Source organism: Aulonocara sp. 'chitande type north' Nkhata Bay, linkage group LG16 (genome assembly GCF_057382095.1).
Source record: "Aulonocara sp. 'chitande type north' Nkhata Bay isolate Kocher_YH1m ecotype deep benthic linkage group LG16, A_spYH_male_GT1.1, whole genome shotgun sequence".
In the NCBI taxonomy this organism is placed as follows: domain Eukaryota; kingdom Metazoa; phylum Chordata; class Actinopteri; order Cichliformes; family Cichlidae; genus Aulonocara; species Aulonocara sp. 'chitande type north' Nkhata Bay.
In genome coordinates this window covers 24,567,508-24,585,059 of record NC_141359.1, presented here as the reverse complement: position 1 = coordinate 24,585,059, position 17,552 = coordinate 24,567,508, and the positions used below count along the sequence as shown (strand labels likewise).

Below are 17,552 nucleotides of genomic sequence, written 5' to 3'. Positions count from 1 at the left end.
AGGGCCCTCCAGGGCCTCTTCCTTCAATTGCACCCTGACAGGGGTCACGACCCCGCAGACCTCAGCTCCTCTGAGTCCAACCTGCGGCCTCTGCTCCACAGCGCTCCTGCTTTATTTCAGCACAGCCGGCACAGAGGCATCTTTAATCCGATGATGCAATGACAAATTGCTACACAGAAAAAGGAATCACACCTGACCGCAGTCGCCATTTCAGACGATTCACAATCATAGTTTCTGTTTTGGGAAACTTCCGATGTGCTGACATTAGACGCTGAATTATAGCAACCTCTCTCACTTAATAAGAGTCACCATGGCAACAGTAAACACACTGGCAAATGAAGTCAGATTCAATTTAAAGCAAAAATCTGTAAATGAAATGAAATAAAACCACGATGCCTCCCTGTGTTTACAAATCCAAAACGGACACCTCACAAAGATCCAAACGCAGGTGAAAGACTTGTCTTTCAAAAACTTTAAACAAGCCGGGGCACCTTCTCCTTTAAATGGTGTGGTTACAACCAGAAACATACGCACAAAACATTACAACAAAACAGGAGTGTCATTTTTCTTCTGTGGGACTGTAAAAGTGCATCAAGCACTCTGCTTAGGTGCAAAGACAGGGTGACTATAGTCTACTCTTTTCATTACTCCACATCACCACATTAAAGAGGGAAACACTTCTTTCTGTACTATGTATTTATAATGTTCTGACCTGCAAAAAACTACTTACTCATCATGCAATAATATCTTACTTTTATGATTGTGGCATATGTATGTCTGTTCCTCTTAGACACATTGATCAGTCTGGATGAAACTCACTGTACAACCTGCCTAGGGTACCAGGATTATCAACATGTTTATAGCTTTTGGGAATAATTATATCCTAATAATTTGTTTAGATTATGCACAGTAGCTGATCTATGATAAGTGTGCATTGTTTGTAAATACATTTTGCTCAATTTGTAGTGCAGTGGCACTTTGGGGCCACTGGAAAGTGCTGTCATCCATGTTTGTTAATAAGTGTTCATCAAACAGTGATAGTAATAGTGTCTGATTGATTACCTCGTCTTAAACGTATGTGTATATTATCATTTCTTTTGTGTTTCTGATGAATGGATGGACTATATACACTCATGTAGTGAAGATAAAAAGAATAGCAGTAAGTGAAACTTAACATACGTGTCTGTTTAAATACATGATTGAAGTGAACAAGTGCTGCAGGCCTTGTTAGTAACAATAAAGATATATACTTTTTATATATTTGTACTTTTAACTGACCTCTCTGGATGGTGATGCAGGATGTGGACTTGTAGAATGTTTTGATGCTCTTATTTTAATTGGCTTTACACAAGTATTTTATTTTGAAAGATATTTGTGTTTTCCTACCTGACAGCTATGGATGGTCATGATTTACAAATATTTAAATGGTCATTAAGCTAAAAACTGAACTAGAATGGCAAAAGCCTGGCACAGCAAGGCAGTACATGAAGAATACTGAAAGCATTATGCGCCTGAAATGCTCATCCTTACTACCGACAGGTAAGATTAATATTGTGGTAGTCCTAGATTTCATTCAGCTGCCTCCACATTCAGTCTCTCTGACATGCCGACCTCAACTTGCAACAAATAAGAGATCTGGTTCCCGTGTTACTATGCAGAGCAGAACCAGCTCCCCCATCTTGGGCTTCCCAGCTGCAGCTGGTGGAGCTGGATCCATCCACTGGAGATATTTTAGAGACTCACTGGAGATGCAGCTAAATGACACTGAGGGCAGACATGATGGAGGGATGTTTAAAAAAAAACCAACGTACTTACATATAACACCTTTAAGTAAAGTTGAATACCTCATCCGCACGGCATATAATGATCGTTTCATGCATCTTAAATACATTTCTCACCCTTCACATATGTTAAAACAAAAATTAAAACACTAAAAGAGCAGTATCAGTTTAGCTTTGGATCTGAAATACTTACACATTTCATTTCTGTACTTACTTATGAACCCAAGACTACAAAACGCACATAATCACTGCACTATTTTTTTTTTACTCATGCATACATCGCTTATCTTTAAGGTGTCCCTTCACTCGGTTTTGAGTTCATCTACAGAGTGAATTTGAATGATGATCGCCTCAGTAATGCTTACACATCCACCAGCCAGAATCTCTGCAGGAAGAGGGATGGTATCATCCTGGTTGGTGAACTTGTCTCTGACAAAATCGTTCACCTGAAGAAAAGAAGAAAAAATAAAGGAAAGGAGACACAAAGAAGAAGAAGAAGAAGTCAGATGAGACACAATCGCAGTCTTGATGGCAGGGCATTAATGTTAACTTGTGGTTGCAGTCACATCTTGATTGCAAAGTGTGTCTCTTCTTCTTTGCATGTTTTTTTCCATTCACAATGAATCGTTCAGAACAACTTTTTGAGCACTCTAAGCTATGCAGTGGAATGACTTGCCGTGAGTTTGATAGCTTTCTCCGGGGCAACGCCAATGAGCTGCGGGAGGAGACCTGCAAAATATTATTCATAGATACCATTAGAATACCTGACAGAGAGAGAGAGAAAGAGAGACAGTCTGGCTGGAAATGAATGCACTTTTTTTTTTTGTATCTTTGCTGAATGAATATATCCACTGACAGCGAGAACAATATAAGCTGCGGGGTTCTTGTGCGTGTAAAACAAACCCATAAATATTTACAGATGGTGCCTGATACAGCTGATGCACCAGCATACAAAGGTCCCACTGAAATTGAACAAAAGTCCCCAAAAATATGACACGGCTGCTCCATATGGGATCAGCATCGCGGAGACTTGATCCTGCTGTTAGCGGGGAACAGAGAGAGCTGTGTGGTCACGTACAAGATCGAGGGGGGAGGCTGGGTGCTACAGTGGCGATAACTGCCATACTGTTTCACCGTCTGTCCTTCATCAGGCCAGATAAACTTCTGAAGGAGCTGCTGAGTGACTGCTGCTGGTGTGCAGCCAGAAAACAGCCGAGCGTGTCTGTCTCTGAGTCAATCACCCTCTTATCATGTGCAAGAGATGAGGAAGGAGGGCAGGGGGACGCAGATCAGAGCAACAAAGCGCTGCAGCGGTAGAGGCAGCAGTAGATGGCAGTCTTGACTTCCCTCATATGAAAGAAGTGTTGTATATCACAAGCCTTCAGCACCATTATCACCACTCAGGCAGAGGCAGATCAGACACCGCTGCTGCTGTTGCTACATGAATACTGCTGGTCATTCTCCTCGGGCAACTCTCCCAGGAGATAATGAAAACGTGACCCCTGGGTGTTGCTTTATTCACTGCTGAACAGGGAGGGCAAAGGTTTCTGGTATCAATTAGCGAACCATGCTCCCGATATTAGCGCGCTGGCGAATGTTGATGCTTTCCCATCAGATGGTTTGTTTTGCACGACACCCACATGTTGGCTTGCACAGAGATTTCAGGTCTTTTCATTTACTGAAAAAAATAAATCTGTAAATGATTACCTCTGTAAAAGCCGAAGAAGCCCTCGTAACGGAGCACTTTCTTTGCGCAGTCGAAGCTGTTCTTGTACATCAGCTCTCCTACAAAGGAGCCGGTGGAGCGCTGGTTCTGCATGCGCGTCTTCACCAGGTCAATAGGGTACACAGCCGTAGCGCCGGCAGCTACAAACATTAAAAAAAATAAATTAATTTAAAAAAAACACACAATGAACTAGTTTTGGGGGGGTTTCTGCTATTTTGGAAAGATTTTTTTTGAGCATCTAAACAATTCAGAAACCAAATTCACATTTTACTTGTGGCAAATGTGACAAAAAGAGCTGCAGTTTGTTTTCTGATTTGTGCAACTGGCAGACAAGAAAACCCAAAATGACAAAGAAACCCCCCCTTTTTTCAGTCTAGACAAGCTAGTAAATGTTTGATCTTTGTGCTTCTAACAATGAATTACTATTACTTTTTAATTTTTTTTTAACTCAATTAATAACCTGTTGATATTGGACAGCCCTTGGGAAGCCCTCTAATGCATACAAGCCATCACTTTATTTATCTAGAGTCCTACACAACTGAGATGTACAGCAATAATTCTGCAGCTACATTTGGGGATGGTTTACCACTTCAAAGAAATCATCATAAAGCTTAGAGTAGGAAGTCCTGCAAAGTGGACGACTGGGTGAAAAATACAAGATGAAATCAAGTTTAATGAGAAGGATTTGTGGAAAAGTAAGGAGAGAAGAGTGTTGAAGCTTTTATGTTCTCTGTTATTTCAAAAGAATGCACCTTCGAGCCTTTATTGTTATTGTAAATAACTGTTAAAAATCGCGGTTTGGCGGGTGTGAACTTTCTCAACTCCTGAAGGGAAGCTTGCCAGAAAAAGTTTGAGCAACACTGCACTAAACTGTTGTTATCAGTTACACTCGCCATGTCTTGTTTGGCATCAAGGCCTGCTGTAATGATGATTCCCAAACGTGCAAACAGAGAAAGCAGCACAGTGCGTGAGAAACAGCTCATTCCTGGTGGTTTCTCTGTATGCCTCATGACTTACAGTATATCTCTCTCTGACCTGGCCTGAATTGGCTTCTGCTGAATGATGACTGAAAACTCTTTGCGTATTTAAGGAGAACAAGTGCACACACACACATACAAAGGCCATGTTCCTATCTGAGGGGCAGTTATGTCAGAAGTTCCTTGTATCAGTTCCCCCCAGCGTAATTAGAGAGGGAGATTCCAGGGAGTGCGGTTCCGGAAGATTTGTGTCATTCCAAAGCTTCGACTCCAACGACAGCCTGGAGCCACGGTGGCACGGCAGCACAATGCCGGAGCCTCACATCACAGCCCTTCTCCCTGCAGGACAATGGTCGGCCCCGGGGCCTCGGCGCGGCAGCCAGCCGGCTAAGGTTACCGCTCGGGCGGGCCGGGGGCTCCGCCGCAGACATGTCACTCACCTCCAGCGATTGAGCCCAGAGAAAACCTGTAGGCAGACTCCGCAGCCTGGAGCCAGATGGGCCGAGACGTTTCGTGAGCGTGCTGTATAGGAGAAAAAGACACCAGCGGTCAAATGAATCTGGAGAAAGACAGGAGGGGGGATCAGACACTAAACATGAATCGGCTGGCTATTAAACTATAGCGAACCAGATACATTGTGGAAAGAAAAATGCTATAGAGTACTCAACGGCGGAGGAAGGCGATGGAATGCAGACATGTCACATAATGTCTGATTCATCATCAGCCTGTATTAAATGTCACAGACAGACTAGCTCTGGATACAGTAAATGACTGTGTGAACCTGCGGCTGAGTTTTCCACGCATGCGACATGTGGGAGGCTAAAAGCTAAAAAGGTATTCTTTTATTTTTATAACAAAGCATAATTTCTCCCTTATCCACTTGATCTCAGGATTGGTGTTTGATGTTGAAAGCAAATGCCTTTGTTTACACTGGGAACTGATTAGCCTCACAACCCTTTTCCATGTCCAGATAAGAATCTACATGAATATTACACAGTCCGAGCGAGACATCGTCAAATGTGTGTGCAAGTCGATGTATTTAGCAACTTCTCCTGCCACCAGATGAGCAGGGAGTGGAGAAGATCTTTTTTTTTTTCCCTCTTCCCAGATGCTTCCACCCAGAGTTGCATGCTAACAAGATCGAGGTCTTGATCAAAGGGTTTAAACAATTAGCCTACTTCCACAGAAGGGCAAGGCTGAGAATTGCAGCATCCCCCCCAAAGGAATCAAATTCCAGACCTCTGAGCACGAGTCCCAGGAGTGGCCTGAAAGCTCTGACCACAGCCTGATATAGAGCCGTGTTATCCGGTGGAGGCAGGAACTATTTTGTTCTGCCACATCCACCTTGACTCCCACTCCCCTCCTGCCATTAGCAGACTTTGCTAAAGGCTCCTAAAACTTCTCAAGCCCCACACTGATAAAAGCCTCTTATTAGCGTCTCAGATGTGTGATTGCAGCTGATGTGTATGTACAACCATACTGAATAAAATAGGCAGTGCCTTTCATGGAGAGGCGCAACGCAACAATCCATTCCTCCTCTTTGACTATAATTGGAGTACTTTTATCTGGGAGTTAAAGAAATGCACTTCACAAGGGAAGAAAAACATGGGCACTCTGCTAATTCAGCGACTGAACAGTCTTCCTTTTTCTCGCTTCTTTCTGAGAAGGAAGCAGGGCGAAGAAGTGGGAAAGGCTTTGATGAAAGGCAGGAGGATGTGAGGTGTATTAGAGGAGTCACTCAGGCTACCTGTCTGTGGCTCTCTGCTAGGTGGTATGGCATGTCTCCTTCCTCCAGCGGGGCAACTCTCTCAATATCTGCGTGGTTCAGCCGCCTTGAGGGGGAGAGAGAAAGGGATTTAGTCCAGGAAAAAGCAGAAAGCCGTGCATCTACTCTGAGCGGCAGCCAGTGATGTAAGATTTTCCACAGACCTTTTACTGCCATATAACTTAAAGTTCCTGCTACTCGAGCTTATACACACAACAGACAAACAAAGCTGGAAGGGGCCCAATGAGTAAATGAAAGTGTTTTGTTACTAAATGCTGGAGATCCAAGTATCCCCCGCTGGTCTGATGCATCATAAAGACTGCATTCATGTTTTATGTGTGTCTTGTTAATCAGCCACTGGAGCAACCATTGTTAAACAGAATGAGCAATAACTTTATCTTTACGACCAATAAACAGATGTTTATAACATATTCATTCCATTCGTGTCGGCTTAGAATAAAAACACGAGCTTGTGTAAATGTAAATTTGAGGGAATAGCAGGAGAAGCTACCTGGGCGACTGCATTAATGACAGTGGAAAAGAACATTTCTGCACTTCTTTGGACTCCACCTCGAGTTTGGTTCGTTCCATTTCATGTATTCCTCACATATATGCAGGTCGGACTTTGGCAATTTAGGAAAGCATTAGTCTGCTAGAAATCCAAACTACATTTAAAAAAATGACACAGTCAAAAACCACCCAAGTTAATCCAGGAGCTGGAATAATTATTTCCCCATTTATACACATAAACACTACAGAAAAAAAAAAAATATTAAGGAAGTTTGTCCAAGTTTCTTTTTGTACCCTTTTAATGAGAACATATTCATAATTTAGTTACAAATTTAAATGCCGCACTATGTACAAGAGCACTTTTTCAGCTTGTCCAACATGAACAGGTACAAATAAAAGAAACATTGTATATTACAGTACAAATATTCACTATTAGACATCTGTTTATTAGCATGTGTACTACTTTTTCAGTAAATCTTCATGAATAATTATAAAACACTTATTAATGCTTCATATACATGAAAACATTCTTCAATTTGTAGGTCATTAACTAAAGGTTTTCCATCAATATCCTCCTAGTGTTTTTCTTTATAATGTATGTTTTACTCAGGAGTCGGGACGGTCATTCTTCTTTAATAACACTTATTAAATACAGTCAAATGCAGTGGTTGCTGTTATAATAACGTCCCCCCACAGACCCGAGAACCGGGTCATTGCACTGTAATGTGTTCAGTATGGAACTGGACCAGGTTACCATTTACTCTTTCCCATTAGATTCACTTCACCATTTATCAGTTATGGTTAGTAAACTGTCTCAACTGCTTATCTATAAATATAAGCTTTTAATTTCAACCACTCCTTCCATTATGTTTAGCTAACTAGTTTTTTCTTAATATGCTCATGTTTGCTCAATAAATTCAACCTAATTACACCTTTAGTCAAGAATTTCCTAGTTTTTAAATCTAAATTTTCGATAGGTCTTTCCTTTGATTATCTATTATGCAGTGAGCGGACAACACTTTTAGTGGGGTGTACAACTTTTTTCCCTACGTACTTGTTTATTTACCGATTTTTATCATTTACGCAATCCTGTTTTTATTTAAAAATAACTTTTCTGCACAAACCTATGGAAGCTTCCATACAAACCTGTCCAGGTCAATCAGTTCTTTAATTAACTGTATTTTCTTGCTTTTTTGTAGTTGTTTTTTTTTTAAATGAGTTGAGCCTTTAGTTACTGTGAAAGTACTACTAGCGCTATTATTTGAGCATCACTGGTGTAACGTAATACAACTAAACTAGGGTTCATATTTTTTTTTAATAAATCTATATTAAGTGAACTTATAAAGCAGTTGAGTTATTGAGAGGTAATCTCTTAATGGCCTGCTAATTGCAAAATGTTTGAAATACAGATTTCACATAAGCATGGAAATAAGCTAATGGTAAATACAAGCACCTTATTATAAACTGTTGTCCAGTAAAGTCTTGTTACTCTTTAGTGTAAACGTGTTGTAGCCTGAAATATGTTCACTGACCAATAAACCAACTCCACAGGTGACAACAGAATAACTGGAGATCTTACCCAGAGTGAGAGTGGAGACCAACGAGCTGATACAGGATGTCAATTTCCATCGGAGTGATTTGACCAAACTTATTTGCAGCATGAACAAACTCCTCTACAATTTAACAAAGACAGGAGACGATGCAGTCACACAAACTGGATTTCAAACATCAGACATGAGGCCGAGAGGATAAAAACATTAGTTATTTTCTACTGGAGGTTTGTGTTATATAGTATTTGCAAATAATGGTCCTTGTATTTTTTTCTTTATGTGGCTCTTTGTTGCAGAAAATTTTTTAAAACCATTAAAACCAGTCCTGTGTGTGCTTTACTTCTTCCTCGACTACCACTAACTGAACCACTCTCAGCAGCACCCTGCACAGCTCTGCTATATGGGATTTATATTCACTTCTTTACTGCTGCCTGCTGAGAAACTCCATTGCCATCAGGTGGTCGTTCTAAAAGGAAACCTAATGGTAGTTGTTGAGAGAGGGGAAAGAGTTTGTTATTCACTTCCTCCACACCTTTAGTTACAAGTATGCTCGAGGTGTACAATGATATACTTTTCGGTGAAGGACAGGAGACATGCGAGTGCTCGCTTTAAACTTAATGATATTTGACATGCTCGGCAACAAATAACAATAATTATTTGCAAATACTGTTTGCTCAAAGTCTTTTCTACAAGGCGAAATACCAATGAAGAGGAAGCAGAAGTCTAAAGTTTGCATCTGAATGGGAAACACAACTGGGAACAAATGTGACTGACAGAACGACTATCAGTTACTCAGGTATACATGTGTGGGGAGGGGAGGGGATGATCTGATTACCAGATTGAAAATGTTCATTTACCTTAGTAATTTAGTGCTACAGTAAATGTTTCCTGAGTGTTCACTCACACCACTCTGTCAAGAAAGTTAAAATATGATCGAACATCTCACATCACATTTACGATGCAGACGTGATTATTTCGGGAGACGCTCGGCAGTACCTTTGGTGACGAGAGTGTCTTTGTGCGTGCCCGCCACCGTGCTGTAAATCTTGCGGATCAGCTCCATGTTGTTGAGGAGAGCATTGAAGGCATTGAAGTAGGAGAAGCTCACCATGTGGGAGGTGCTCCCTCCCGCAGCCTACAGCAAGACCAAAAGCCTGTCAGACCTACTGGATAGGAGGGACTACGGATGGATCTTATTATGTTCCTTCAAATCTTCCTTAACCAGCTAAATGACAGCAGCTCAGTAAGACATAAATCACTAACACAGATGCTAACTGTGAATTCTTGTGTCACTGTTTAAAAAAGGAAAATGTAATAACTCAACTGAAACCAGATTCTCCTCGACAAACGGAGTCAGCATGTGGTGCCTGATGGTGGCCATGATGTCACTGAAGTCCAAGGCAGTGATGGTGCCGCTTTTGCTCTTGTCTTTTTGTGCAAATGCCTGGCGGGCGTGCTCAAGCTGCAGCTCCTGTAGCACACACAGACACACAAGGTTAAGATGCTAAAAAGGAAAAAAAAAAAAAGCAGAGTGCGTTCCCAGAACCTTAGAAGAAGAAAGTACAATAATATCAGTGTTAAACAGATGTGAAAGTCATGAGATGTGACCGTGTTAGACAGATTTTCTTTTTTGTTAATAGCAGTCGTTTCTCCAGAGACTAATGAAAACCACGTCCCGGGTAGTCTGATCCCGCATTCGAGCTGAGCGGCTGCCGAGGCGGCTGGCAGGTGTGTCCGCAACAAGATGATTCAATATGACAACCGTGCAATCAGAAGGGGATGCAGGGGAGGCTGACCCCGGGTCAGTGTCTGCTGTCAAAGCTCATCGCGTATAACCAGAGGACTGTGGAGGAACTCCAACACCGAGGTGCTTCTTCATCCTCATATTCTTGCTCTGATAACCTAATCAGTGGATTTATTCTCACAATGTTTGCTGATTAGAATGCTCAAAACTGGTCATGATACTCATTACACAGACATGTACTTTTTTTAGACTTACAAACACTCTGTGAACTCACTGAAGTTTCACATTCCTGTGAAAGAGCCCTAACTTTCAATAACAATCGGATCTACTTGCATCAATTTCAAGTAACGCTTAGAAGACATGTAATGTGCTCGGACATGACAGAAAACAAGACAATAAAAATGATACATATAGATGAAATTCCGCACACAGAGGAGTGTTTGGTGTAGTGGTGGGAAGCTCCAGTCAAGTATGATAAACCACAAAGCGCTCTGAGAGATCCCACACTGAAGTGGAGACAGAGTGCAGCCTGCATAACTCTTGGACCACCCAGCTTCTGCCTCAGACCACAGCCCTCGACTCTGAACCAGGTCGCTGCACTAGCCCCGCTCCCGCTTTTTCTTTTTGACAACACACACACACACACACACACACACACACACCGGGCAATAATCAATCAAGAAAAATAGCAATTTTTGGGCATTGTTTGACAGTTTAACAGTGAAGCGAAGTTAGGAAGGAGAGAGAAAGCAAGGGAGGACACATAGCAAAGGGCTGCAGACTGGATTGAAACCTGGGCCACTGCATGTCAGCTGCAACTGAATGGGCGCCTGCTCAACAAGTGGGCTAAACTGATGGCCAACTTTAACTGTCTTAATGGCACAACAGGCTCCCTCAAACCCCCAGAACTACTGATTACACTCCCCTCCCTTTTAGTTATGCCAACTATATGCATGGCATATAGTCCAATTTGACCCCAAGTGGGATGAAATCCCCACAGGAGAAACGACTTCATGTTTTCTGATGCTATTGAAGCACTTTTGGCTGCTTTTCTGTACAAACTGTTTACTTTAAATACAGAAGATACTAAATTAACCTCCTAAGACCCGAACTCTTCCACGGCATGCATTTTTAATTTCTCTTTGATATTTGGTCACATTGGGGCCCAATTACCAGATTTTTTTTTTTAACCTTATTTTTGTTTTTAAGAAAAATAAGAGCCACATATGAGGATATTCGTTTAAAGTTTTGATAGAACAGCAGCAGTATAATGTCCTCGTAAGTGGATATCAGGCCCATGTAGAGCAAAATTGAGTATTTCGGTCTAAATAACCCAAAATGTGATGTCCACATATGTGGACGACAGGTCCTAGGAGGTTAATCAGATTTAGATGAGAAAGTTGGATTATGTTCATTAAGTATTATCTTTAAAGACTTTTGCACTTATTTAGAGGGGACATGTTCTTAAATTAAAAAAAAAAGTCATGAAAAGAGCGTGAGATGTATATTTTACACTTTTTGGAATAGTGACGTTGTTGTGTGTTTTTTAAAAACCTTTTGATAGATACTACTTTTTAGACTAAGCAAAAGAAAAGTGGCTCCTCTGAACACAGATGTACACATGTAGATAGTGCAGGGGTCACTTCTGTTTCACTGGAAGATGCATCAACGCGGCCGCCATGTTTGACAGGGAATGCAGTTTTCCATAATATATATTGTATATATGTCTACAGAGGTCACAGGTCATCATTAGTTTTCAACTTTGTTTCAGTCCACCATTCCATATTTATAATATTATTGTTATAATATTAATAATATTATTTGTTTCCATAACAAAATACTGGCAATACTGGTTTCCATCCATTCATCCAAAGTTGACTAAGCATCAATTGCTTAGTCAACTTTGAGTCACATGGGGGCTGAAGCCTATCCTAGACGATATCTCATGTGATCCTGGGAGAAATCGCGCGCTTGCACTTTCACATCTACAGCCAATAAACAATTCGCCTAACGTGCATGTTTTTGGACTGGAAGTCAAAGCCAGATTACCCAGAGAGAACCCACACAGTCACAGGGAGAACGTGCAAAGCCAGGCAGCAGGTTCAAACCCCAAACCTTCTTGGTGTGAGATGAGAAACTACCACCCACTGCTCCACCATACTGCTTAACTTTTGGCAGGAATTTAACCAATCTGCTTGTCGGTAATATTCTGCCAAAAAAAGTTTGTGAAAATTAAAAATTGATCTAACAAATCTCGTCATTACAAAGACAGAACTGTGAACGTCAGACATGTAATGAAAGCTGCAGAAGAACACCAACAGAGTTAGAGCCAATTTAAATGACAGAAGGTAGTATTAAGTCAGCCTAAAAAGAAGGACCAGTCTACCAACTGAGATATGAAATGAACCACCCCACCGCCCCACCCCTCCGAGCAAGATGGCAGTAGAGGAGATACAAATTTCACAAGCCTAGATGCAGCTTCTGTTATCTGGCTTCTGTAGACGTAACATACACAGCACAGATTAAACAAATGAACTTATTTCCAAAATGTAAAATCATTCCTTTAATTTTAAAAATGGACCGATGCTCATCTGTGAAATTTAGCTCATTCCTTTAACACGCTGCACATCAGTTTTGACATAAAGCGCCAAGATAAAAATACATACCTGCAGAAATTGGGTGAACTCTGTGTAGCTGAGGTTCTTGTTCCTTTCATGGCCAAAGTGTAGCCTGATGAACTCACAGTCCCAGTTAAAGGGAATGTGGTGATGGACTGTAGTCTGGCTGAAGATGTCACGTACATTCTCTGGAAGAGAGAGGCCCGAGTGAGCAGTAACAAAAGACAGAAGGAAAAACCTGCAAGATGAAGCTGTAATGTCCATCTCGCGTGCTCATTCCCTTTGCAGAGAACCCAGTTAAAGGAGATGAAAGAGTCAGTTTGGATGGCGAATCTGAAGAGGCTGTTACATTTTGAGGGTCGTGAGTCCTTCCAGGAAATTTTCTGTATAAGCTCTACTCTCAATTCCAGCTACCTTTATGGAGGCCTATTGCACAGAAAGAGCACGACAGCAGCTTCTTTGTAAGACTCTCTCGGTTTATGACAGACTAGATTCATGTCGAATGGAGCTGGGTATAATGTGATGTTTCACACAGCTCATTGCAGCACTGCCCAGAGACGAGACCTTAAAAAGGTCTCACTGCTAGCATATTTAATACTCTAAAGAAGAAGCCCCCAAAAGCTCCGATACTCCCATATTTATTGACTATACATGCTTACACACAAAAAAAGAACTTCTACAGTGTTTAATCATCCCCACCCCAGTAGTTTCTTAGTGTTTTTCATCATTATGTCATCAATGTTTTCTTTCAACAAGAAGCACTTTAAATTCCTTTTAATTATCTACATCAGGTCTACATCTTAAGTCAGACGTAGGTATAATAACATTATCCAGTTTAAATTATCCTCTGTGCTGAAACACTGACATTAACTACCATGCACATACCAAATGAGATGTTCCCTGTACCAGTCTTGTCAAACAGCTGAAAGGCAACTATGAACAGGGCATCGGGGGCACATAGAACTGCCTCAAAGGCCAGAAACTCCTGGAAAGAGATCAGTCTGTTTGGAGAAGAAAGAAAAAAATGAATGATGAAACATATATGGATCTTCAATATCAGTGTCCAGGACACGGACTGACGTTGAGGACAAGGCACAAAAAGCATTAAAGGTATACGTTTTATAGCCAAGCTTCAGTTTTCATTCTTAGCAACAACACAAACTAGCCAATGAAATAATGTTACTAACACTGGTTATACATTGATATATATACACGCATATCTATCTATCTATCTATCTATCTATCTATCTATCTATCTATCTATCTATCTATCTATCCTTTATTTATCAGTGAAGAAAAGAAAACGTTTGACAGGTTGTTGATGTACTAAAATAAATATCTGTTTATAGCAAAAAACAAAAACAAAAGATAAAAGATCTAAGCATAACAAACTCTTCATGGCAACCTTCATCGCACGACTTGTTCTTACTCACCCATCCTTGGTGGTGTCAGCCACTCCGGCTATCAGCTCCACAGTTTTGGGATTGTGTTGAGGCTGTGTATGCAGACCCAGGTAATGCTGCACAAAGTCCTTGGGGGTCATGTAATGCTCTCCATCCTGCACCACGTTGGCATACTGCGAAGAAGAAACAGACAAGCTATAAACAAGACTCAGTGTGGATCCATATGTGCATTTAATCGGAGAACCAGTAAGGCTGAAATTTTACTGTGTGCATAAAAAGAGGAAGATGTGGACATATCCCTTGTCTCTGTAACAATACGATGCATCCCGCTTCCTTTAACAGCATAAAGGAATCTAAGTTTATCGGCCCTATAGAGCATTTTAAGCATATATATAAAGCTTTGCCATAATGACAGGCAGCATTGAAAAAGCATCTCTGAGCTTTGTCATCTCTTGACTTCATTCTAACCATGAATCTCATTCTCGTACAAAAGACATGTTGCTACACACATAACAGACAACAATGCATGCCGTGCCACTGAAATTGCAAAGAAAAAAAAAGAAAAAGAAAAAAAGAAGTGTTATTGTGTGAGAGGAACACTGTATTACAATGATTTACCCCTTACTCATTCAGAGCAACGCTGCTGACAGCCCCTCTCTTTTTCAGGAACACCCTGTTCCCACTCACACACTTGCACACATTCAAACCTGGAAGCTGCAATACAATCTGCTGGCCGCTGAGCAGCTCCAGTGGCCTCCGTGTGAGAGGTTCAAGGCCTTTCTCAGGGGCTCCTCAGGGATGGGAAAATGTTTGTTTCACTCATCTCACCAGTGAGGGACTTGAACAGGCCCGCTTATCCAAAGTCTTAAGTTAGCAGGATACATTTTTCTATGATGTTCTATGTTGTTTTATCCTGTACAGTGGTGTGAAACGTGCTGTGCCACAGTATACTATGTAGAGATTTATTTGAGCGTGAACATCTATGGATGCCTTGTGTTTTGGGGGTATATGGTGTTACAGGGCTAAACACAAGTCTAATGAGGACGGTTGCTTTGGTATTCCGGTCTCGAGGTAATACTACTGGGGAGCCGATGTGAGAGGCCTTGCTTGTTGGAAGTAATAAAGATATGTCCCACTGTGGGTACTCCGTGAGACCTCAGCTGTTAAAAAGATACCCCTTTCCTATCTGTTGTTCTTCAGTTTTGCAGTCAGAGACAAATTAGCTCAACAAAACGTTGTTTAAAGTCCCCACAAATACCAACTCAGACAAAAGTAGCCTACAAGGCTTCTAGTATCTCCTTACATGCCCCAGTATGGCATAACCATCCTTTTAAACCTAGTCAGCTGAATGGGGCATGTTCAGCCTGGAGAGCAAAAGATACTGCAACTCTGACAGTTTGCATCCTTCCAAATTTACATTATTTTTTCATTACCTTCAAATTAGACACACTTAATGTCTAAGTTTGGGCAGCAGTTTGTTAACAGAGTTTTGGGAAGAAGCAATATCCCTTATTCATAGGTGTTCCAACACCACATGGTAGTTTGATTTAGTACAAGGTGATGCATAGCCTGTATTACTCCAAAACCAAAGTGAACCTCATCTTTCCATCAGTATCCTCTCCATGCAACAGTGCCTCTCACCAACTTTCTCCAGAGAAACGACAACTCGGACGCTCCATAGAAATTCCAGAGCTTCCACCTGACATGCAGATTGAAACTCTAGGAATGATGACTGGCAAGAACCTATAGCGGCAAAGATTGAAAAACTGTCCAACATTTTAAAAATAAAAAAAATTAAGTGGTGTAAATCCTTGCTGTTTCATGATATGCAATTCTAACCTCCAAATCTACTTGCAGTTAATAAAATGCATATAACAGAGCCTTGTGTTGCAAATGTGTTTTACTCCACTCTGCTGACGCAAAGCATGCAATACAGTGCCGTGCTGAACGGGAGATCTGGGTCACGCTCTAAGACATAAGGTCATTTTTAGAGCCCGGGTTGGTTTTCAAGTTGGAGCAGAGATAGCTCTGGGAACACAAGCACCACATGAACTGGCAACAGAAAGGCCACACTCATGGGCCCGAGCCAAGCTCAGACAGAGAGAGTACGACATGAACCCAGCTGAGAGTGTGGGAGGAGACCCCCACGCCAAGTGTTTTCAGGACAATTCAACGCAGTCTGCTGAATTAATCTTTTTAAGTGAAAATATTAATTCCGAGCAATTTATTGCCACATTTCTCCATCACATGATTGTGTATCTATTCACCCGCGCAGTAGGCCTCAAGTAGTTCTTAATCAAATTATACAGGCAGTCAGAATGAGCTTCCACTAATTAACTCTTCCACCTGAATATGCAACACAAATTACACAGCCCTGTTCTAGCAGAGTGAAGAGATGTTCAGGGACCATAAGGTGACTTAAGAAGTTGACACTCCAAACAAGACCTGGTGGGGGTAAACAAACTAACACCCTAATGCTGGGAATTGGTTGTCTCGGAAGAACGAAGAGGAATTCTTTAAGTTTTAAAGATAAAAAAATAAAATAAAAAGCACACACACTCTGCACATGCAGAAAGTTAAAGCCAAGGACGAATCTCTGTAGTAGCTGATCCATAATTAGTCAGAGTATTTATGTGACCTTTACAGAGCTACGTGTCCCTGTGGACGCCACACAAACTACTCACTCACTGCACCAGTAGGCTTTTAATGTATTTGTTTGATTTCATATGAGTTAGTATTAGAAACAGTTTTAATCCTGGAGCAAGCCTTACCTTCAGAAAAACAGTCTTCAAGTCTTGGGGGTCTGCCCTTTTGGTTGCTTGCACCTGTAACACACAAGTTGGAATTTGTTATGAAAAGCAGTTGAAAAACTGACCATACCACGTTAATGCCTGTAGTTTTTGGAGCTCCAGCAGGCAACTCTACCATCAATAAAGCTGAAGTTCAGTCTGTCACAGTTTAGCTTTGATTTTCCCCCCTTTTTACGCATCGATCGCAGGCTACTAACAGCAACAGCCTGGCACTGCATATGGAAGTAGCCGTGCTGCGATCCTTTCAGACAGCAAAATCCCATCAAATCTCCCAGAATCAGAAAAAAGCAGCAGAGAAAAAGAAATTACAGCTGTCTCTGCGAGGCCGGGAGAGATGCGCCTGTGTAAAGATGTAGAGCTTAAATAAAAGGGGGGGAGGACACCGCTGCGTTTCAGACTGAGGATTTGAACCCAAGCGTCCGCGCAGACGAGCCGTCCTCGGCATCCGACAGCGCAAAGCTCGCGGCCGTTTTATTGCCTTTAAAAATTATTATCTGATAAGAAATATTGACGGAGTCACCTTGACCGCCATGCTGGATGTGACGTCAGCCGCAGTGGACTAGCGCAGGCGCTGGGCATCGGGATGACAGCGGAGGTCCGAGACAGCGCACTATTTTTAGCCAGATTGTTGTCCTTGCTGTGAACAAGGCGCAGCTGAGATGGACGCT

The 17,552-nt window shown here is 41.6% G+C and overlaps 1 protein-coding gene across 3 annotated transcripts in view; it reads right to left on the bottom strand.

Moving 5' to 3' along the window:
* The window catches only part of LOC147311594 (electrogenic aspartate/glutamate antiporter SLC25A12, mitochondrial-like), a 21,311-nt gene extending 3,759 nt beyond the window's left edge, over nucleotides 1-17,552 (bottom strand). The window contains exons 1-13 of one of the 3 annotated variants that reach the window (XM_086267718.1): nucleotides 17,405-17,552; nucleotides 16,846-16,899; nucleotides 14,105-14,247; nucleotides 13,557-13,672; nucleotides 12,720-12,859; nucleotides 9,634-9,780; nucleotides 9,306-9,444; nucleotides 8,339-8,432; nucleotides 6,232-6,316; nucleotides 4,925-5,006; nucleotides 3,489-3,647; nucleotides 2,458-2,510; nucleotides 2,147-2,227 (exon numbers count right to left, since the gene is read on the bottom strand). In XM_086267718.1, the coding sequence (XP_086123844.1) occupies nucleotides 2,147-2,227; nucleotides 2,458-2,510; nucleotides 3,489-3,647; nucleotides 4,925-5,006; nucleotides 6,232-6,316; nucleotides 8,339-8,432; nucleotides 9,306-9,444; nucleotides 9,634-9,780; nucleotides 12,720-12,859; nucleotides 13,557-13,672; nucleotides 14,105-14,247; nucleotides 16,846-16,899; nucleotides 17,405-17,416 (1,305 nt within the window). In that variant the 5' untranslated portion in view covers nucleotides 17,417-17,552. The other 2 variants (XM_086267721.1, XM_086267719.1) reach the window with 2 other exon arrangements.